Here is a 24,140-nt window from a genome sequence, read left to right as displayed (position 1 = left end):
ATAGATCTGAAAGGTAGGAGCTTAATCCTTTGGGATGGCTCAATCAGACAAGGAAACTCGGCGAGTCCAGGAAAGGAATCGACGAGTTGAAGCGGGCAGTCCCGATCATTATGACAGGAAGCACTCGACGAGTCTGTTAAGGGACTCGATGAGTTGACTTTGTTGACCATGTGTCTGAGTTGTTCATGAACTCGCCGAGTTGGGAGATAACTCGACGAGTTGGGGTTGACTGGGAATTAACCTTGACTTTGACTTTGACTAGGATGTTGACTTTGACCAGGGGTAAAATGGTCATTTTACCCTGCGAAGTATTATTTGGTTTTGACTAAGTATTGTTGTGATATTGACAGTCGGGGAGTCGTTGGAGCAGCTATCAAATATTCCTCACCGCGGGTTTTTGCAGACATCTTTGCGAGGTGAGTTTTCTCCTGTAGGAACGGGTCTATGGCACCAAGGCCGGCCCGTTTAGTTAGTAGTAGTTCCGGATTACGGTCCAATGTCGGACGGGGCCCGATGTAGAGTTATATGTTTTCCGGATCTCGATCCGATGTCAGGGCGGTCCCGAGGAATGCTTGTATGCCTGTATGCTTGATGTCTTTATGATTCTTGCATGTGTTTGTTATGTGTTAGGAGTTCCAGATTTCGGTCTGATGATGGGGCAAGCCTGAGGAATGCCTAGTTAGTATGCATGATAGTATGTTTTCGGACTCCGGTCCGATGTCGGGGGGTTCCCGAGGAAGGTTAGTATGTTTCTGGATCTCGGTCCGATGTTGGGTGGGACCCGAGGAAGGCTTTCTTGTTAGTATATGTGCTATGTTATATGTTAGTTGATATGTTATTATGTATGTCGAGTTCTGCTCGATGCCGGGTGGGGCCCAATGCTGGGAAAGCCGATGGCGAGCTAGACTCGATGTAGCAGGGGCGGGGCCAAAGATACGTTATATGTTATGTGTATGGTATGTGGTAGTTTGGGGAGACTTACTAAGCTTCGTGCTTACGGTTTTCAGTTTTGGTTTCAGGTACTTCCACTAGCAAAGGGAAGGGCTTGGGATGATCTCATAGCACACACCACAGTTTCAGCCTGGGATTGTTTTAGACTCTGATATTTTCTCATATGATTTCGATATAGTATTTGACATGATGTTTTGAGATACATGGTTCTTGATTTTCTCTATGATGATGGATGATTTATGGTTTTTGATAATGATTTAAAACGAAACTTTTGGGTTGTATTTTTGGGATGTTACACTTCTCAATGTCATTTGCAGTCAGTGGTGTTGCTCGTGTATCTTCTTGACCCATGAGAGTTGAAACAGTATCTCTAACCACATGTCTTACTGGAACATGAGGACTTTCTTTTACTGGCCTCCATATTTCTTCACCTTTTTCTTTACCAAGTAAATATCTCTCCATTCTAACTTTCTGGTGATCATACTCTTTAACAACTAGCAATGGGTCATGCATTGGGCAACCCATGCTATTTTTTATTTGCATTAAATAATTTGTTGATATTAATTAGAAGTAGCCATTGAGGTTAAGATATTAGAGCTGAAGTGGTATATAGAAGAACTTTTATCCTGAACACGGAAACGATTGAGATACCAGAGTGATCTGTAACCAACTATAATATGTTCTTATGGATTCAAAAGACAACCACTTAGGTTCAGATACCAATTATGAATGCAAAGGAGGTGCACGGACAAGGTTTGAAAACTCAAATCTTAAATTAACTTAAGATCAATGTCTGCTAATAATACAAATACAGTCAAATCTAGTGAACTATTCTTGTCTCGGAATTGAGATAATCAATAAATTGCTTAAAAGTATAAATGATTAATAAGTATGAACAATGTAAAGTGATTCAAGAACAAGAAGAATGTAAGAGAGAACGATTGACTGAATAATTCTTGATAGATGTGAAAAAGGTGCATGTTCCACATATTTTACTAAAGGTGACTACTCCTTAAATAGTCAAGGAGTAACTACAAGACAAATAAGATAAAGTAAGCTTGGACTACTAGACTTCTGAAGATCAACATGTTGACATAGTTGCTGCTGTTGATCTTGTCTCATGTACTATACTATAAGACAATACGAACAGAACAAAATAGTATTTGTAACACTAAATGCATATTACAGACTCAAAAACACTTTAACACTAAGATGCATCTCGGATTGATCTTTGACTTCAGAATTGTCTTTACTTCTGTTTTTGGTGATTGATTTGGAGATATGTGGTGAACGAAACTATTGGTCTTAAAAATAAAAAAATTTACCTCTGTTTTTGGGTTGTTACACGCGGGCTCGAGGGTTAGCACCTCCCGGGGGGTTTGGGGCAACGCCCCAAAAGGTATTCGAAAATTTGAATTAGTCTCGTTATGGAAAAACTGAGTTCTAGTGGATGATTATGGTAAGATTGACTAATCTCGTTAGTTTTGGAAATCATTAATTAAGTCATTAAATTCGAGATTCTCCTAACTAATTTAAAAAATAAAAAATCCTAATATGTCATGTATATATACGGCTACTCTTTTAAGCCGTATAGAACGCTTCTCAACTCTTCTTCTTCTAAAGTGAATACTCAGTGATTTGGCTTGTGTTTCTGTGCCTAAATACACAAGTGTCATTTTGAATTATACTAGATTGGATTTCCTATGACCCAGACATAATGTGGAAATATCAGTTCGGAAAGTGAACTTACACGATACAATAAAAATCTGGTTTTCCACCATCACCCTAATATTCCCCTAACATCTTTCGATCTTCTTCCGTCTTGCTACCTTCTTTTTTGCTATCTCGTTCTTGCTTCTTGCATTTTGTTTCTTGTTTGCTACTTGCTACAAACCCAAAACTTTCTACTTGCTATGATTGTCTTGCATGCTACTTGCTATAGACTATGCGACAACCTTCTTGCTTGTTGCATGCTATTTCTTGCGATGAACCCACAGCCCCTTCAACCGTGCTTTGTGCTATGATACTAATTGTTGGAAATCAGCCCTTCCTTTAAACTCACTTGCAAACCCGCAACTATCGATTCTCATGTATTGCTCAACGTTATTTGGTTTTCTCTATGTTTATATATACTTGCAAATGGAAACGGATTACAAGAAAACATCCTACACTATTTATAGACTAAAAATTAAGCTGCTACACCACTACTACTATGCCACGTACCGTAAACAAAAGAAAGAAAATAAACATGCAACGATTTCATCCTTATTCTCCACTCCATGACTATTGACCCGTGGATTACATGTTGACCCGCAACTCATCCGTGACCCATAACCCATCAAGATTACCAAAGAACAATAGCATGACTATTGTACTGTACAACCAATTATTTGTTTTTCTTTTTCAAACAGCGAATAGTGTATAACCAATTTTATATTTTATATGAGCCACGATGGATGAACAAGAATGGGAACAATCTATGCAATGTTTATTGAAGAGGTAGTTCAAAATTGGCTAGCAGATTATGGTTTAGAATATTTCTTTTTTCAATACGTTGACCAATAAGTCTTTCACTTGAATTGATCAAATATCTACCGTCTTCAACTTTCACCAAGACAACAATTAATCATCAATGAAGGATTATTCCATACTTATATTTTTTGCCTTTGCCTTATTCTTTCTGCTCCCAGAATCTTTCGGAGTAGACAAAATAAACGCAAACCAACCTATAAAAGACGGCAACACAATCGTTTCAGATGGTGAGATGTTCCAACTCGGCTTTTTTAGCCCCAGAAACTCAAAGAATCGGTACCTGGGTATATGGTACAAGAAGATATCAACTGGTACAGTTGTTTGGGTCGCCAACAGAGAAACACCAATTACAGATGACTCCGGCGAATTCAAACTCAGAAGCTCCGGAGGTCCGGTGATTGACAGTGGCGGCACCACCGTGATCTGGTCATCCAATTACACCGTATCTATAACAAATCTTGATCCAGTGGCACAGCTTCTGGATACCGGAAACCTTGTTGTCTGGGATAAAAACCGAAATATAATTTGGCAAAGTTTTGATTATCCTGGTGACACATTGCTGCCCGGGATGAAATTCGGGAAGGACTTGCTGACCGGAATGGACAGGTATCTGACATCATGGAAAACTCTCCATGACCCTTTTCCAGGTTCGTATGTATACTCTGTTTTCACAAATGGGTATCTGCAAATATTTGAAAGGAAAGGTTCAGAATTACACTTCAGGATTGGACCATGGAATGGTATGAAGTTCCGTGGTTTGCCTATGGACGAACCAAATCCACTTTACTCAGCTGAGTTTGTTGTTAACAAGAAAGAAATATATTATAAATACGAACTTAAAACTTCAGTTGCTCAGAGAATACTTTTGATGTCGGATGGAAATATAGTGCAGTTGCACTGGATTGACCGAATGCACGACTGGATTCAATATGGAAATGCCAAAATAGATAACTGTGGTGTTTATGGGCTTTGTGGGCCTTATGGAAGTTGTATCATCAATAAATATCCACCTTGTAGGTGTATGGATGGGTTTGAGCCGACACTCCAAGAAGAATGGAATGCAGCTGATTGGTCGAGTGGGTGTAAGCTTAAAAAACCTCTAAGTTGTGGGAGTGGTGATGGGTTTAAGAGACTTTCGGGATTGAAATTTCCAGACACACAACGCTCATGGTATAATGAAAGTATGACACTTGGAGAATGTGAGATAGCTTGTAAAATGAATTGTAATTGTACAGCTTATGCAAATTTAGATATCAGAAATGGTGGAAGTGGTTGTTTGTTGTGGTTTGGTGATCTGATTGATATCAGAGAGTATGATGAAGATCAAAATCTTTATATAAGAATGGCTGTCTCTGAGATAACAGATCGTGACTCGAACTTCAGAAGAACAAAAGTAGTCACCATTGTTCTTATAGTCTCAGCGGCAGCATTGCTTCTGTCTGCAGTAGCTTTCGTGTATAGAAACAGAAAGAAAAGGCTACATATGAAAGGTGGAGTAACACAATCATCTTTTTTTTATAAACCAAACGATTTCAACGTTCAATTACCTTGAGAACTTTTCATGTCTATAAATGTAGAGTCTTTTAATTAAGTCCCCACAATGTTTTTCTAGCTTAAGGGACATTGAATTTGCCCCTCCATGTTGGCTGTTGATGAGGTGTCAAGCGTGAAGTTTTCCCTTTTTTAAAGTTTTTAAAAATCATGTAATCAAGAACAATTCAACTTATCATTTTGTAGGAAACAGGGTATATGCACTTGATAAAAGACATAGTAGTGTAGGGATGGAAGATCTTGATGAGGTACCCTTTTTTAGTCTGAATGAAATAGCCAAGGCAACCAATAATTTCAGCATTGATAATAAGATTGGAGAAGGTGGATTCGGTCCAGTTTATAAGGTAACTTATTGATGCTTCTTGAATAAAATGTGATGCGTATTTGAATCATAAACTTTAAAGTTTAATCTTAATGTTTTAGGGTGTGTTACAAGATGGACAAGAAGTAGCTGTGAAGCGGCTCTCAGAAACATCAGAACAAGGGCTTGAAGAGTTTGAGAATGAAGTGATTTGTATTGCAAAACTTCAACATCGAAATCTTGTGAAGCTTCTTGGATACTGCATTCATGGAAATGAAATGATTTTGATATATGAATACATGGTTAACGGAAGTTTGGACTCGTTTATATATGGTCCGAATCTCTGACTTTTGACTAAATATGATGCTTTTGAATTTCTTGTCAAATCAAGGGACGAATTACTTATGTGAATATCTTTTTGACAGATAATTCGCAAGGTTTTATGCTTGATTGGTCTCAGCGGTTTCGCATTATCCATGGGATGGCTCGAGGCATTCTTTATCTACATCAAGATTCCCGCCTTCAAATCATTCATAGAGATCTGAAAGCAGCTAATATTTTGTTAGATGGTGACATGAATCCAAAAATATCCAACTTTGGCCTTGCAAGAAAGTTTGTAGGGTTTGATAATGCCACCAAGACAAAGAAAGTGGTTGGGACATAGTAAGAATCCAAAACCATTGTTTACTAAGAAAAAGATAGAGAGTCAACTAGTAATATGTCAATTTACTTAATTTAACTTTGCTGTAGTGGTTACATTTCTCCAGAGTATGCATTACGGGGACGGTTCTCTGTAAAGTCAGATGTATTTAGCTTTGGTGTTCTAGTGTTGGAGATAGTCAGTGGAAAAAGAAACAGGGAATTTTCTTATGGAGACCATAGAGACAACCTTCTTGGACATGTAAGTTAGATCTTTAGACCCGAAACTAGTGATTTCTTTAACCTCTAGATCAACTTAAAACTATGGTAAAAGTAAATGATAACACATAACTTACTGATTACTAGAGGCTCGCAATGCTCACTTTTTATCCATTTGATCCAGGCATGGAGACTGTTCAAAGAAGATAAGTCGATTGAAATGATGAGTGCATCTTTACGTGAGACGTGTGTAATATCTGAGGTAGAACGTGTGATACATGTTGGATTATTGTGTGTGCAACATCATGTAGAAGATAGGCCAACTATGTTATCAGTGGTTTTGATGTTGGTTGGTGAGGGTGCATTACCTCAACCCAAACAACCTACCTGGCTATTTCTCTCAAGATAGTCATGAATCTAAGTCTATTTCATCACTCGGTGATGATGAATACATGATAACACTACTGTATGCTCGTTAGCAACCACATCTTTACAGTGTTGTAAAAATCCCAACCAGGTTCCGATTAGTCTCTAAGCACTACTTGACGGACTAGAAGGCATCTAGTGATTGATCCTTGTCTACATAATGAGCGAAGAAGTAGCAAACGATAAAAATTTTAACACTTTGAAGAAGTTTTATCTCAATAGAAACTAACCGAAACTAACCGAGGAAAGATTAATGTTGTATTAATTATGTTACCTACTTTGTTATTATCTTAGTGGTTTCTACGAACTTTGTTATGATATTAGTGATATTTCATTTTTTTTTATATTCAATGAATTAGCAATTTAGAGTACCCAATTAATCTCCGCTTAGCCGATTAATCTTTTAACCCCGGTACACATACTACGTAATGTCGAGCATTTATTAAAACATTGTCTTTACCTCAGGGGATAAAAACTTTGTTAGAGCTTATGTTTCCAAAGTAAAGACATTAGCATTATCATCAAAGACAACAATAGCATCCTAAATAATATTCTTAGTTTCCAAATTTAGCGGAATTAGCCCTTCAACATTTAAATTTCGAATTAACTCCAATATGACATTCTAAATATTTTTTTAGTTTCTTATATTCTAATCCAACCTTATATGATTGAATTTTTACTATCTCTAAATTCATATTAAATGAATTTATCCAAATATCATTCTTTAATTTTCAAAATCAAAGATTTTGACCCAATCTGTCATCAAACTAATTAATTATTTTTTTATTTAATTATTTTTAAGTGATAAACTTTGAAATTTTAAATCCACCAGTTTTATTTTATTCAATTATTTTAATTTATTTTATCCAAATATCATTCTTTAATTTATTTTAATGTTGGGACACCCAACAAAATCTACATTAACAACTTCTTTTGAGTGTGGTCGATTGATTTCTTCAAGAACAACATCCCTACCATCTTTTTTCTGTAAAAAGACCACAACAAATGCCGAGTTTAAAAGGGGAGAGATTTAAAATAGAAATACTGGATATAGAACTAATAGTAAAATAGTTGTAAATTAAAAAATCTTATAAAGGTAAAGAAAGTAGCCAAAACCTACGCTACTTCACTTCTCACATGTCCAATAAAAACTTGAGTGATAACCGTGCTTAACTACAATATTAACATTACCTTTGTCGTCCGGCCTTGAGCTTCCATGAAATCAGAAAAAGCATGCATTAACATATCTTCCTCAGCCTACAAAAAAGATTAAAATCATAATAAATCAAGCAAAGTTTTGGATATTACACTTAACAATACATGCAAAGAAAAAAAAAACAAAAAAACAATCACCTTAAGTTTTTGCCATTCATGTGACAATGATCTACTAGCATCCATGAGGAGTTCATCCTGTTTCTCCAAGTGTCTACATTTAGAACAAGAACATTATGTGCTACTAATCATATAAGAAAAATAATTATTTCAGCAAAACTTACTTTAAAATCTCTTCATATTTAAGGTCCATTAGATTATGCGATCTCTATTGATACCCTGAAATCCTAGCCTCCAACCTTACTTAAACATCAACCGAAGGTTCTCAAAATCAGGGATGATCTTCAAGTATTGTTGATTAAATAGGTACTCAAATGAGCATAATAAAGATAGTAATGTAAATATTTTTTGGAAAGAGAAGAGTGTCTTCACAATTTAAGGGCACAAGACAGGCAAGTTTTTGGAACATTGTACTTGTCTTCTGTTGGAAAACATACGAATCTTATGAAAACAGAGAAAGGACATTGCACTCAATGTATGTCTTAAAATAACTTATTCATGCAAATTGACGCTATGGTTTCCACATCCAAAACTATTTAACGGAAGATTGGTAAATTTACTCTTTAACTATTGACATAAATAATTAACCGTAAAATTATTTAAAAAAAAAAAAAGCGGTTTGAATGAATATTAAAAAGAAATTAAATTGATATTAGCCTTATTTTAAAGGTATCAAAACATATATAAGTGCATTAAAAATTTTCTTATGTTAAACATTAATCTTCTAGGTAAATTAACAAAATTTGATAAAAGTGGGGAAACAAGTTCATTAATCAAATTTTTTTTAAAATGAAACACTTCGAATTATGGTATTAAAAAGCAATGCATTAACAAATTTAGTGTAATTTGACGAGTTACTAGTGATTATACTAAATTAAGTAAAAGAACATAGCTCTACTTTTTAAAATTCGATTTAGTGTTAGTGTACACATAGTTAATACGTTTCTCATAGACCACATCCACATTGTGTAACAAAAGTCGTTAGCCACATATGCTATTCAAAAACAAATATTTACCCAAAATTTAAACCTCAAAAACAACGTTTTATTTAATGTTTTTTATTACTATCCACATTGACCAATGATTTTGACTGTGGTGGCTCAATATCTTCCAAAACACTTGTACCATCTTGTCTCTGCAAAATTCGAATTAAGAAAACATATTAACTTTGACCATAAACGTTGACTAATAAGTAATTTCAAGAATGATTCCATATATCTAATAAAATTAACCATTTTTAATTACAAAATTAATATCACCTTTGTAGCCAGACCTTGAGATGCCATGAGATCATAAAACGCACGCATTAACATTTCTTCCTCAACCTACAAAAAGACTAAATAATTAATATTCCTATGATATTTTCCATGTTTTTTTTCTTCAAAATGCCAATTTTACACTTTAGTTGCGTGTTATAAAAAATGGAATGGAAGTCAATTATAAAAACTAAAGAATATTTTAACTTTATTTATATATAAATCAAGATTAACAAAAGATGTGTTACCTGAAGTGTCTACATATTAAAGTTAAAGAATAATATTATTATGTACTGTTATTAGTCATTTTTGATTAAAAAATATTTCAAGAAAACTTACTTTAATATCTCTCCTGTGTATTTAGGATCCATCAAGTGCATATTCTGAAAAAAAAAGTTCTCAAAATTAGGGATGACCTTCAAGCATTGTTGATCAAATTAACATAAAATAACATGTGTTACATCAGAAATTGTATCAGAACAAGATAGTAATGTGAATAATATGTGGAAAGATAAATTTTTATGCATAAAATCTTTGATCTTGTTCTATGATTTTCTTGTTCTTGATCATGCTTCAGTTTAGATCCAATTCACTGATGGGTTAGAAATACAATCATAGCTCCAAATACGAATGCAATTTCCTCTGTTTTCAAAACAATGTCTTACTTAAAATACAATTCTTCTTAACGATTGAATTTCAATTTTCAACCAACCGAACGTAAACTAGCAAACCCTAACAATTCAATAACTACTTGTAAAAAATTAGCCATGGAAACAGAAATTATAAGTCATTATCAACAAGAAAGTACATTGTAAAGAAATCAGTTATATCAAGAAACAGTCGGAAGGAGAATATTGGGGATAGGGTAAGGGATATCTGAAATTGCGATTTCTTTACGTATTGCCAATTTTGACCAAACAATTAACGAATCAGATCTAAACACACATGAAATCAATCTGTAATCCGACAAGCATACAATAACGAAGATTGCTATAATACGTACTTTAAGAGAGGTAACGAAGATTGCTATAATACGTACTTTAAGAGAGGCGACGATCTTCAGTACCCAATCAAACGACTGCGCAGAAGTCGGCGGTGTCGGTTGCTTCGATGAGAAGAAGGGCGGCGCCGGTGGCTGCAGGGAAGGATGATGTTGAAGATGGAGGCTGCTGTGGCGTCGGTGTTTCGGAGGTGGTGTAAACCAAATAGGAAGAAAATATAAAACGATGTAGGGATTGAGGGCTAAAAGTACACAAAATGAAATCGTTCAAGCCCTTTGTAAATAAAAAATAAATAAATAAATATATATATATATATATATATATATATTAAAAACCAGTTGTGATAAGGGTTGATTACAACAAAATGCTAAATACAAATGATTAGACAGCAAGTTTATTTGAATTTAAATTTCAAAATAAATAAAAATCATAAAAAAAACATGAAAAATTAAATTAAAATTATGTATTTGGTTGTCAGACCCGTGTATTAAATGTGCTAATTATAACAAAATGTTAAATACGAATGTTTCAATTGTAAATTTATTTAAAATTAAAATTGAAGTTTAAAATTTGAAATTAATATAGTTATTATGGTATGTTTAGTTTATAAAAACTAAATTAATGATATATATCACAAATGGAAAATGAAGTAAATGACAAATGAAAAATAAATATCTCAAAATTATGACAAAATGACATGTGGCATAATGCATGAGAGTATGACAAGTGGCAAAAAAAACTTTTATTTATTAGAAATGATAGATAATGCATAAAAATTTAAGATAGTTTAGATTGTATATACATATAATTTATTTTTGAATATATTTAATCATTTATATTTGAATATATTTAATCATTTATATTTTTTTATACTATTAGTTATTTATGTTTTTGTTTTTGTATACATATAACCATCAAACGCAATGCTTATACGTATACACAAAAAAAAAGACTAAATATATAAAAAACATTAATAAACGAACCAAAGCCTTTAATATATATATATATATATATATATATATATATATATATATATATATATATAAAATAAAAATTAAACAAACAAATTTAAATATATATTTTAAAATACAATGCTCTAACCCGAAGAGGCAAAAGTATGATGCTATAATAAAGAAATCAATAAAAATACATTGTTATTTCTTACATTCAACCCTTACAAAAACAAGCTATAAAAGCAATCCTCACCAAGTGACAGATACATAATCAATAAAACTAACTATTGTCGATCAATTAAAGAAGATGCTAACTGTTATGACGTAGATTAGGTGGAAGAACGAGGACTGGATTAATGTACTTCAATAATGATCAAATGAAGAAAACCATTGAGAAAATGGATGAATGCTACCTTTGTGATGTTGTCTCTATCCAACATTACCCATAAAACGCATCCATCTCCTTCCCGATGAACCCATTTCTCTTGAAACTAAATTTCTTTGAATTTCTACTCGTTGCACACTACAACAAACATTCTATCACTTTCATGTCAACAAAAAATTAACCACAACAAATCAGTAAAAAATCAGACGAACTAATGATTTCATATAAATGAATTACATGAACTATTGATTTCAGCTATAAACTTTTCAGTATATATCAACAGAAATCAGTCCATCAAAATTTTCATAAAGACAACATCTGATCATCAGATGAAAATGACAATTTCTTGTTGAAATTGATGATGTTCTGATTGAATTGTGTGTTGATTTCATCTGATGATCAGATGTTGTCTTTATGAAAATTTTGATGGACTGATTTCTGTTTATATATACCGAAAAGTTTATAGCTGAAATCAATAGTTCATGTAATTCATTTATATGAAATCATTAGTTCGTCTGATTTTTTACTGATTTGTTGTGGTTAATTTTTTGTTGACATGAAAGTGATAGAATGTTTGTTGTAGTGTGCAGGGAGTAGAAATTCAAAGAAATTTAGGTTCAAGAGAAATGGGTTCATCGGGAAGGAGATGGATGCGTTTTATGGGTAATGTTGGATAGAGACAACATCACAAAGGTAGCATTCATCCATTTTCTCAATGGTTTTCTTCATTTGATCATTATTGAAGTACATTAATCCAGTCCCCGTTCTTCCACCTAATCTACGTCATAACAGTTAGCATCTTCTTTAATTGATCGACAATAGTTAGTTTTATTGATTATGTATCTGTCACTTGGTGAGGATTGCTTTTATAGCTTGTTTTTGTAAGGGTTGAATGTAAGAAATAACAATGTATTTTTATTGATTTCTTTATTATAGCATCATACTTTTGCCTCTTCGGGTTAGAGCATTATATTTTAAAATATATATATTTAAATTTGTTTGTTTAATTTTTATTATATATATATATATATATATATATATATATATATATATATATATATATATATATATATATATATATATATATATTAAAGGCTTTGGTTCGTTTATTAATGTTTTTTATATATTTAGTCTTTTTTTTTTTGTGTATACATATAAGCATTGCGTTTGATGGTTATATGTATACAAAAACAAAAACATAAATGACTAATAGTATAAAAAAATATAAATGATTAAATATATTCAAAAATAAATTATATGTATATACAATCTAAACTATCTTAAATTTTTATGCATTATCTATCCTTTCTAATAAATAAAAGTTTTTTTTGCCATTTGTCATACTCTCATGCATTATGCACATGTCATTTTGTCATAAATTTGAGATATTTATTTTTCATTTGTCATTTACTTCATTTTCCATTTGTGATATATATCATTAATTTAGTTTTTATAAACTAAACATACCATAATAACTATATTAATTTCAAATTTTAAACTTCAATTTTAATTTTAAATAAATTTACAATTGAAACATTCGTATTTAACATTTTGTTATAATTAGCACATTTAATACACGGGTCTGACAACCAAATACATAATTTTAAATTAATTTTTCATGTTTTTTTTAAAAAAATTTTTATAATTTTTATTTATTTTGAAATTTAAATTCAAATAAACTTGTTGTCTAATCATTTGTATTTAGCATTTTGTTTTAATCAACCCTTATCACAACTGGTTTTTAATATATATATATATATATATATATATATATATATATATATATATATATATATTTATTTATTTATTTATTTTTTATTTACGAAGGGCTTGAACGATTTCATTTTGTGTACTTTTAGCCCTCAATCCCTACATCGTTTTATATTTTCTTCCTATTTGGTTCACACCGCCTCCGAAACACCGGCGCCACAGCAGCCTCCATCTTCAACATCATCCTTCCCTGCAGCCACCGGCGCCGCCCTCCTTCTCACCGAAGCAACCGACACCGCCGACTTCTGCGCAGTCGTTTGATTGGGTACTGAAGATCGCCGCCTCTCTTAAAGTACGTATTATAGCAATCTTCGTTATTGTATGCTTGTCGGATTACAGATTGATTTCATGTGTGTTTAGATCTGATTCGTTAATTGTTTGGTCAAAATTGGCAATACGTAAAGAAATCGCAATTTCAGATATCCCTTACCCTGTCCCCAATATTCTCCTTCCGACTGTTTCTTGATATAACTGATTTCTTTACAATGTACTTTCTTGTTGATAATGACTTATAATTTCTGTTTCCATGGCTAATTTTTTACAAGTAGTTATTGAATTGTTAGGGTTTGCTAGTTTACGTTCGGTTGGTTGAAAATTGAAATTCAATCGTTAAGAAGAATTGTATTTTAAGTAAGACATTGTTTTGAAAACAGAGGAAATTGCATTCATATTTGGAGCTATGATTGTCTAAAATTTATCAAACATGTGTACTAATATTGACAATTATTGAAAATAATACCTGATCAAAGTGTTGGCTTTCTTGGTCTGGATATCATACATCTTCTTAACTGCAGCTTTGATTTTCTTCTTGTCAGCTCGGATATCAACAATGAAAACCAGGGTGTTGTTGTCTTCTATCTTCTTCATTGCAGATTCAGTAGTCAAAGGGTATTTCAAGATTTGATAGTGGTCAAGCTTGTTTCTTGGTGGGGCACTGATACGAGGATACTTTGGGTTTCTGTCAGTCTTCAATGTTCTTGGGCGATGAAATGTCACCTTTGTACGGATCTTCTTGGCCTTCTTTTTGAATGTTGATCCTGTCTTCACAGCTTTCGCTGTCTTTAGAGCCTGCGCCTTTGCATCTCCTTTCTTTGTAGCATCAGCTGTAACAGTAAATTGGGCAACATGAGTAATAATAGCAAGAAGTCCTTGTTTTTAACAGATGCAGAAGCATTCATACAAATACGCATTGATACAAGTATATATTTGTGACCTAACTTCTCTTCAAATTACAAATGCTTCCTGCAGCTCAACAATCTCATATTAACAAAACAGGAAATTTGTTTGCTGGATGTGAAAAAAAAGGTTGAACTGAAAATTGAGCTCTAATCAATGATATGTATAAGCTTTAAATATTCGATAATATTGATAAACATAGATCGAGAGAAAGGAAGAGCATATAGAAGCGATGGGCTGTTACCTTTAGCGGGCGACATTGCTAGCCGAACCTACTGCAATCCACTGAAAATAATAAAACAGGGTTAGTCAAAACGATGTAAAATTGCGAAACGAGGAAAAACAAACGGATATAGTATAGATCTTAAGTTATGAGCATACATAGTATAGCGACACGGATGGTTCTTATGGTTTGGGGTAATTTGCATGTTTGGTCTCTAACTTATTTTTATAACTTGGAAGGTCAACGTTGCTTGTTTAAGTTGCATGCTTGGTCCCTGTCTTACCTAAAAAATACTATTTTGCCATTGATATTTTAATTTATTTTAATAAACACACCCCCAACCCCATTTTCATCTCATCTTACCTTACCTGCCTCATCTTATTTAAATAATTAAAAAAATCAATGGAAAAATAGTCTTTTTAGGTAAGACATGAACCAAGTGCGCAATAAAAACAAACTATAACGACCTTCCGAGTTAAAAAAATAAGTTAGGTACCAACCGTGTAAATTACCCCAAACCATAGGGACCATTGAACGTTCCAGATATCATTGTCATTTTTCAAAAGTTCAAACATTATGGCATTTTGTATAATAACCTCGTTCTTAAAGGTTATATTTGTGAATATCCTTAAAATTTATCCTTGACTTGTTAATGGTCGCTAAATAGTTGGTTTTGGGAGCATTTATGATTACGTCCCTCGTCTTTTGCCACATTAAGGTTATTCGGTATACTTCATACAGAACAACCGTAAGGATGTTGCTAGTCTTCTCATGCGTGAACAACGACCCAACAGGGCGAAGCTTCACAAGAGCTTTCTTTATTTTTCCTCTATCTTTCTCTACCCCCCCCCCCTCTCTTATTTCTTAAATTGTATGTAACATCCAGTTTCAATATGTTTTTTATTTTGGGATTTTGGACCGTAATTCGATTATGTAAAGGAATTGGGCTTCAATGGAATAAAGTTTAGCCCTTATTTGATGTTAATAATATTGGTTAAGTGGTTTAATCCGTTGATTTGTGGTTTGGAGGCAAAAGGGGTAAAATGAGAAAAGGTGATATTCCAAGACTTCTTGCATGAATTAATGAATTTAGTTCGGTATGTTATAAGTCAATAGTAGTAAGATATACTTATGGGGCTTGTTAATATCTTCGCGTACATATAAAGACCACTGAAAATATAGTTGAAACAAAGAAATTATGATTGTTTTAAGTTTAAATGAAATGGGTCAAAACTCATCACCATAAGGTGGTGAGTAGGTCACCACGAGGTGGTGTCAAAATGAGGTGGTGAGCAGGTCATCATAAGGTGGTCATTGTGCAGCCTAATCCCATGAATTTTAGGGTTTTCAACGTATTTAAAGATAAGGTTCTAAATTTTAGGGCATTATATGAGCCTCCATCGCATGTAGAGCTCCTTCGAAGCAACCCTAGCCTCTCCCTTCATACTTTGAGCTTCTCCCCTATTCTCTCATCCATTTTTGGTGTTTTAGTGCGTTCTTGATGAAGGTAGTGTCATTTGGTGCATCAAGAAAGTGTTTTCCAACCTAGTTTTTATACTTCTAATCATTTTCTGGACTTTTGGGAAGTATAAGGTCTCAACATTGGTGCTTACTTTCTTTGGATCTATGTTTTTGAGCTAGTTTCTTCTTGTTAAAAAGTTTTGAGATGTTCTTAATAATAAAGTTTGCAACTTTATTGATCATTGAGGTCCCTTGAGTATTATATGTTTTAGATATGGACTCACAAGCTGTTTTGATGTCATGGATGGGGTTTTGACCCCATTTCGACCTAGTTTTGGGAAGGACATATATTGGACATGCATATCCACAAAGTAAGTATATTTATAGTTCTTTTGGATACAAAGAAGCCTTTTGTATAGTGGTAGATATATAAAAGAGATACATAGATAAAGATGTTGAGAAAGAGAAAGATAGAGATATAGAGTATGAAATATGAGTCATATATATATATATATATATATATATATATATATATATATATATATATATATATATATATATATATATATATATATATAGAGAGAGAGAGAGAGTTAGGTTCAAATGTTTCTAGCAACTATTGTGTGCATGAATGCACCAATAGGAATTTAGGAAATAATAAACAATTAAATAAATCATTTAAGGGTATATTGGACATTTTGTACTTTTTAATTAAGGAATCATTTAATTGAAATCCTGCAATTAAGGAAATAAAATCAATATTTTTGACCTAGTCTCTCTTGCATCGTGTCATATATTCAAGGAATTACATCTTGATCGATTCAACAAGTTTGGAACAAAGAATCGGAGCCACAGCTATGGTGATCGTCTGATCGACACCCCACAACATAACCGATCAAGACCTCGATTTCTTCTTTCTTCTTCCAGTCGACGCACACCACAGAATATCCCATTGAAATAGGAATCAGTTTGCACAATCCTATAACATCACCATCCAATTCACGCTTTTTCTAAAAAACAATCGGTTCAAGGGGTAACTACTACCCTTTTTCGACCTAGGGATTTTTTCCCTCTTTGCATCCATCTCTCGTTCTCCGATCGGCACCCCGCACCTCTACGGTATGGAAGCCCCTGTTTCCCTCTTTTCATCCATCTTTGTTTCAATTTTGATTTCAATTTCAAGTTTAGCATCTAATTTTGACCTACCCATTTGTAATGTATCTCTATGAATTGGGATTGTAATAACCCATAGACCCCTCACTTCCGCCATATCTCCTTCCAAGCGCACCAACAGGTGGTCTTCCATGATGGAACTCTCGTCGTCTTCATCATCAGGTTTGATTTCTTTACGACCTTCTTATTACTGGTTTCTTCTCAAATGAACTATAAACGGGTTTCCCTCAGGCCATTTCATGGAAACCTAGCTTTGAAATTTCTTAATTGGGTAATCAAGCAACCTGCTTTTCAACAACTCAAGAATCTCACGTATGTTTACTGTATAACTGTTCATATACTAGTGAAAGCAAGAATGTATGCCTCTGCTAAATCAATTTTTACACAATTATCTGACATGGGTATCGATTCAAACTCCATTTTTGCTGCTTTGATGGACACTTACCCTCTTTGCAACTCAAATCCTACAATACTTTGCTTAGTTGGTATTTCAAAAAGGGAAGATGGGTGTTTGGTATTTGACAGGGGAATTCATGGGTGTTTGTTTCTTGTGTTCTTGACTGGCAACGAATGCAGATGTGTGTTGACGATTCAACCGGCGTTTGTTTTTGTCGTTGATGGTAGTTCAAGTGAGGATGAACTTCAAGCACTTAAGAATGAGTTGGTGTTGATTCTATTAGAATTTATTTTATATAGATGTATTCTGTTAGAATGTTTGAGAATAATTGTTAACAACAAATACATTCTGTCACAATAGATTAGTGTTTTTGTTAGATTGTATTAGAATAAATTAGTGTTTTTGTTAGATTGTGATGTTTTTTTCTTTTTTCTTTCAGAATGTTGTTATTATTCAATGAATCATAATCATACAATGTAATTATTTGGATATTATTAGTTCAAGAATTGATTTTGTGTATTCTTTTTAGAATGTATTTACTAGTTTATGGTTGGCATTCTGTCATTCTGACAGAATATAATCGACGTATATATTTACTAGTTTATGGTTAACATTCTACCATTATGATAGAATAAAATCGAATTTCTAATTTTGAATTAATTTAAAATATTCAGATTTTTAAAAATAAAGGAATTAATTATCCCTAAAAATCCGAAAATTTCCTTTTTTAATATAGGTTAATTGACTAAAATGCCCTTATGCTGAAATTTGTGTGATTATATGGTATATGTTATCCTATTCTACCATCATAGACCCTCAGATCATTACCTTTGATTATATTTCATCCAATGGTCCAGATCTGTGCATTATTGCACACAATAGTTACTAGAAACAAAATAACCTAACCCTATATATATATATATATATATATATATATATATATATATATATATATATAGACTTAGGTTATTTTGTTTTTACTAAGTATTGTGTGCCTGTGAAATTGATTATGAGCCAATCATTTGAGGTAATTTAAGTAAGGGTTTTATATTTGTTAACTAATTAAAAATAATCAATTTAATCACACAAATTTCAGTATAAGGGTATTTTGGACAATGAAATATATTTAAAAAAGGAAATTTTCGGAAATTTAGGGATAATTAATTCTCCTACTTTTAAAAATCTGATTTTTTAAAAGTAATTCAATATTAATTCTAAAGTATTTTTTATAATAACCGAATTTATTCTGCCAGAATAACATTTTGTTAGAATGCTATATTTTGTCAGAATAACATTTTGTTAGAATGCACAAAATCGATTCACTGAATAATAACAACTTTATGAAAGAATACACAAAATCGATTCTTGAACTAATAATATACCAAATAATTACATTGTATGATTACGATTCATTAAATAATAACAACATTCTGAAAGAATAACAAGTGTAATTCTTAAAAAATAACAACATTCTTAAACAGTAAGTGTGATCATTCTTTGATTCATTCTTCAAGCCTTTCCCATCAGGTCTTCAATCCATTCTTCAAGCCATTCCTATCACAAATTCATTGCCAAATATTGTTAAATATTTTGTAGTGATACACATGTAAGAACCGCACATTAAACATATAAATAATTAACTACAATTCTATCAGAAGACAACAATAATATTCTTACACAATACACTACTCTTGCAGAATGGTTTTGAATATTCTTAAAAAATTTGTATTATCAAGAATATACCCAACGAACAAAACATGTGAAATTGATTCTGAGCCAATCATTTGAGGTAATTTAAAAGCATGTGAAATTTAAGTAAGGCTTTTATATTTGTTAACTAATACATTCTGGTAGAATATATATAATACATTCTGGTAGAATATATAAAATACAATCTTGCATAATACATAGAATACATTCTGGTAGAATATATAAAATACAATCTTGCATAATACATAGAATACATTCTCGCAGAATACATAGAATAAACTCTGTTAGTTATAACTTTACATGCCACTATAAAGAATTAAAAGCATGTGATTTGCTATTTGCAATCATATTTCTATATAAAAAAACATTCTAAATCATTCTTATGTGATTATACCAGAAAATACAATTCTGGCAGAATCATTCTTATGTGATTCTCCAAGATTATAATACTCTCTACACATTATTCAAATAAAAGAATATAGTAGATACTGAATATTCTTAAAGAATGAAATACATATTCTTAAAGAATGGAATACATATTCTTAACGAATGAAAACAACTGAAGAATAAGAATAACACCCAATGACGAGGAAAGAAAGTCATTCTAACATGTTGACAATCAATACCCATCTAACCATATTTCTCTTCGGCATTTCATCAAACACTTTTAGGGCACTCCCTAAATCACCACAATTTCTATGAATCATGAATGATAAAAATTCCAATTCAGAACCAGCAAAATCAAATTCATATTAACAACAATATATTTCAACATCATTACAAAATTTTAAAACTAAAACTTGAAATTGTAGAAATTAGCTAGTTGGTAGAAACGAAGAAACAAACCTATTTTCTATGGAATGGAATTGCAAGCCGGTAACCGCAGGGAAGGACGGTGTCGGCGGTGGTGGAGTCGTCTGATTTTTGCGCTGATTGTGTAGTCGTCGTCTGATGCCGCTTGTGAAACAATCGACTCGCCTGATTTCTTTTTCTTTTATGAACGATGTACAAATGGGTGAAAAGAACGATCATGTGATATACGAGAGATGGTAGGTCAATCGTATTTATTTTGTTTCCATAACTGCAAGGATTTTATTAAATGATATCATTAATTGAATGGACAAAAAACCGAAAATACCCTTTTTTATTTAATTAATATTTAATTTCTTCCTAATTTCTGATTGGTGCATTTAGGAACACAATATTTGTCAAAAACATTTGAACCTACCTCTCTCTTTCTCTCTCTCTATATATATATATATATATATATATATATATATATATATATATATATATATATATATATATATAGAGAGAGAGAGAGAGAGAGAGAGAGAGAGAAAGAAAGAAAAAGTATAAAGATAACAAGATATTAACGAAGTATGTTTGAAGGTGGTGGAAAACAAAGAAGGTTATTGGTATTTATATTAGTTGAAGAAGGATTAAATATTTGAAATTAAAAAAACGGTTAGTTTTTTTTTAAAAATAAGGTATTTTTTGAAAAATGTTAAAAAAAAACACACATTTTACCTTCTCTCTCATCTTCACCGGCTAAGACACCCCTTCAAACGTGACATGCCGAGGTAGAAGATATGTCCCAAGCTATCTCAGCTCGTGCCTAAGGTTATATTTGTTTTTTTTCGAAGCGAAAATGGGTGAACTCTTCTGACCACATCTGCAACCCTTTGCAGTAGAATAGGTGGACCAAACGGTTGCAGTCTATAATAAGAAGTCTGTTTGTTTTTTAACCTTTGCAGACTGTTGCAATAAACTAAAATTAACTATACAATAGTTAAAAATAAATCTAAGTAAAATTTTATTTAGTTTAATCATATGCAAATCAAATATAAAGATCATTGTGATGATAAGATTTTTAAAGAGGTTTATATAAAAGAATTAAACATAATATTTGCTAAATAGCAATAAATAAAATTGTTAATTTAGCTAAAATCATGTTTATTTTTGTTAAAACTTTGAAGACGATGATTCCAGTAAACTTCAATAAATTTGATAATTTTAATGATTAACTTTATAATTTATTAATATTTGGTTACAGACAACATAACACAAAAAATATTTATTCAAAATTTATCAAACGGTTTTGAAATTATTTAAAATTATGTAAAATATACTCCAATTGTTTACATATTCATTATATATTATTAAAATAATAAACATGTTGTTGAAAAAAAATTAAAACAAATCTAAGTTAAATAATATCACTTAAAGTAACTGGAAAGTGATTTGAAGATGATGATCCAGTGTTGTGTCAAGCAACACATGCGCAACAGTTTTAAATTAAAAGTTTTCCAAAAAACAAACAACCGTAAAAGATCAATTGTTGCGCGTGTGTTGCGCGAGTTTTTTCTGAAAAAGCAAACATCACCTAAGTGATACCAAGACTCCTCATAGTTTTAAACTTTTAATCGATCATACCAAATAATCTGATGGTGACAACCTGTGACATGGAAAGCCACGTGGATGTGTGGTGGAAATTTTGGCTAACGTGGCAGCACCTCAAAATAAAAGGGGAGGAATGTGTATGGTAGATCGGTAAGTCCTAAGAGTGAACTTGAGACCTCATCCATGTGAAATGATAAGTTTATCCGCAGGCTAATATAATTAGGAATTGAACTCGATACCTTTACCTTCTAAACACAATGTGTAGGCCTTATCGGTAGACTATGTCGCATTTTCTTTCCAATACTTGGCGTAGGCTATTTTACAATATATAATTATATATCAATGTATATTTAATGTATATACCGACTTACCGTATATACTACGCAAGTATGCATGTTTATTTATGTACTTAATATTTTTCACACTTACCACAGAGCTTCTAGTCCAGCGGTATCAGGTGCTGCCTTCCTTCCTTGAGGTCGAGGGTTCAAGTCCCGTGGTGGATGTAGGTGGAATTAGGTGTTAGTTTAGGAGTAGATTATAATATTTGTATTTGCCGGTTAAAAAAAAAATCACACTTAAAGTACATGTATTAAATGTGGTTTTATATGTGAAAATAATACATAACACAAATCGTTGAGAAATGATTCGTACACAACAATTTATTTTATACAGAGTTGTATACAAAAAAATATTTTAAAGCTATGTATTGAGAAAAACTATTATACATAGTTGTATATATACAATCTTTTAAAACACTGATTATTGTTTGTATACGATACAATATTTTATAATTTAGAACACAAATTATTGTTTATACAATATTTTAGATCACAAATTATTGTTTAGACTGAAAGGAGTGGGAGGGATGGTTCCCTCACTTTTGGTGGGCCATACCCTTCTACCCCTCACTCTTCTTTCCCTCACCTAAAAGTCAAGGAGTGGGAGGGAAGCCCTTCCCTCACTTTTTTTTTTTAATATTTTAAATAAAATTAATTTTTTTATTTATAAATTTTAAATTAATATCAAACATAAAATTTAATTAAAAATAAAAAGCATTTCATTAAGTAAAATAAAAATTACATTAACCCTAATATTTAAATAAGTAGAAAAAAAACCCCCCAAAAAAAATCAAACAAACTACAATATAGTAAAAATTATTAATTAATATCCTAATTTTATTTAAACCTAGATACGTCACTCGGAATCATCGTCTTCGTCCTCGCCTAGATCATCTGCATCATTCTCCCCAGCGTCACTCTCGTCGTCGGAATCTTCACTCTCGACGAACATATCAGAATCCTCGTCTGATTCGTCAAACAAATCATCATCTTAAGATAACTCTTGCGAGGCTGAACATGAGCCCTATAAATGTGCTCCACCAAATCAGCATGAAGGGCCTGATGAAGGTCGCGATTGTGTACTTCTCTTTTGTTCACCCTATACTCTTGTGTACCAACGGCTACTCCTTCGACATTTGGCAAAACTTCATTTTCGTTGTATCGGCATATCGCTCTTCCTTCGTCTTCAAGAATCATATTATGCAATATGATACATGCATACATTACGTGTTGTAACCTTTTCACCTCATATGACCTTACCCCGACCATTAGTACTTGCCAACGTCTCTTAAGTACACCAAATGCTCGCTCCACATCCTTCCTAGCTGACTCTTGCGCCTCTTTAAACTTTTTCCTTTTCGGGTCGTTAGGACATGTAAACGATTTCACAAAAACAGACAAATGAGGATATATACCGTCAGTAAGATAGTATCCACGCTTATATGCTACCCCATTTGCTTGAAAAGGTACATCGTGTGACTTTCCAAGGTAGATATCGTTGAATACAGGCGACTGGTCTAGCACGTTGATGTCATTGTTTGCACCAGCTGGACCAAAGAATGCATGCCATATCCAAAGATCATGTGATGCGATAGCCTCTAGAATAATCGTCGGCTCTTTGTGGTCGCCTCTCATGTACTGACCACGCCATGCGTTGGGGCATAATGACCAACTCCAATGCATGCAATCGATACTACCTAGCATTCCAGGGAATCCATGTTTGCCTTCATGCACCGTATACAATTGGTGGATATCGTTGATAGTTGGTTTGCGCAAATATCGTTGCCCGTAAACCAAACAGATCGCTTTGCATACACAGAGTCCCTCACGGTACGCTCTGACATTCTAAAATACTCGTCCCATTTGTCTGCGCCCATGCCATATGCTAGCTGACGAATTGAAGCCGTGCATTTTTGAATGGGAGAGAAACCTTTTTTCCC

At 32.6% G+C, this 24,140-nt stretch overlaps 2 protein-coding genes, 1 long non-coding RNA gene and 1 pseudogene across 4 annotated transcripts; 1 reads left to right on the top strand and 3 right to left on the bottom strand.

The window, feature by feature from the left end:
• The first annotated feature begins 3,633 nt into the window (after positions 1–3,633).
• Positions 3,634–6,890, top strand: LOC145132489 (G-type lectin S-receptor-like serine/threonine-protein kinase At4g27290; annotated as a pseudogene). Its single transcript, XR_013718078.1, has 6 exons — positions 3,634–4,973; positions 5,221–5,378; positions 5,458–5,668; positions 5,761–5,998; positions 6,086–6,236; positions 6,378–6,890. The product of XR_013718078.1 is annotated as a G-type lectin S-receptor-like serine/threonine-protein kinase At4g27290 (transcript).
• Positions 6,891–8,815: 1,925 nt separating this feature from the next.
• LOC145129241 (uncharacterized) lies at positions 8,816–9,293 on the bottom strand. Its single transcript, XR_013717397.1, has 2 exons — positions 9,211–9,293; positions 8,816–9,086 (listed from the first exon to the last, which is right to left on the bottom strand). It is a non-coding gene; the product is annotated as an uncharacterized LOC145129241 (long non-coding RNA).
• A 4,154-nt stretch (positions 9,294–13,447) lies between these two features.
• On the bottom strand, positions 13,448–14,863 carry LOC145130164 (large ribosomal subunit protein uL23-like). The gene is made up of 4 exons (XM_079065006.1): positions 14,737–14,863; positions 14,056–14,419; positions 13,747–13,834; positions 13,448–13,600 (listed from the first exon to the last, which is right to left on the bottom strand). The coding sequence occupies exons 1-4, from the start codon at positions 14,750–14,752 to the stop codon at positions 13,448–13,450; spliced, it is 621 nt and encodes a 206-aa protein (XP_078921132.1). The 5' UTR covers positions 14,753–14,863.
• An 8,193-nt stretch (positions 14,864–23,056) lies between these two features.
• LOC145130163 (uncharacterized) lies at positions 23,057–23,835 on the bottom strand. The gene is made up of 2 exons (XM_079065005.1): positions 23,316–23,835; positions 23,057–23,166 (listed from the first exon to the last, which is right to left on the bottom strand). Exons 1-2 carry the CDS (start codon positions 23,833–23,835, stop codon positions 23,057–23,059), a joined length of 630 nt encoding a protein of 209 aa, XP_078921131.1.
• Between the last annotated feature and the right edge of the window lie 305 nt (positions 23,836–24,140).

The sequence above is a fragment of the Lactuca virosa genome, chromosome 8 (genome assembly GCF_052849685.1).
Source record: "Lactuca virosa cultivar CGN04683 chromosome 8, Lactuca_virosa_CGN04683_v6, whole genome shotgun sequence".
In the NCBI taxonomy this organism is placed as follows: Eukaryota; Viridiplantae; Streptophyta; class Magnoliopsida; order Asterales; family Asteraceae; genus Lactuca; species Lactuca virosa.
Note: the sequence above shows the minus strand (reverse complement) of the source record. Positions and strands in the feature narration are given on the sequence as shown.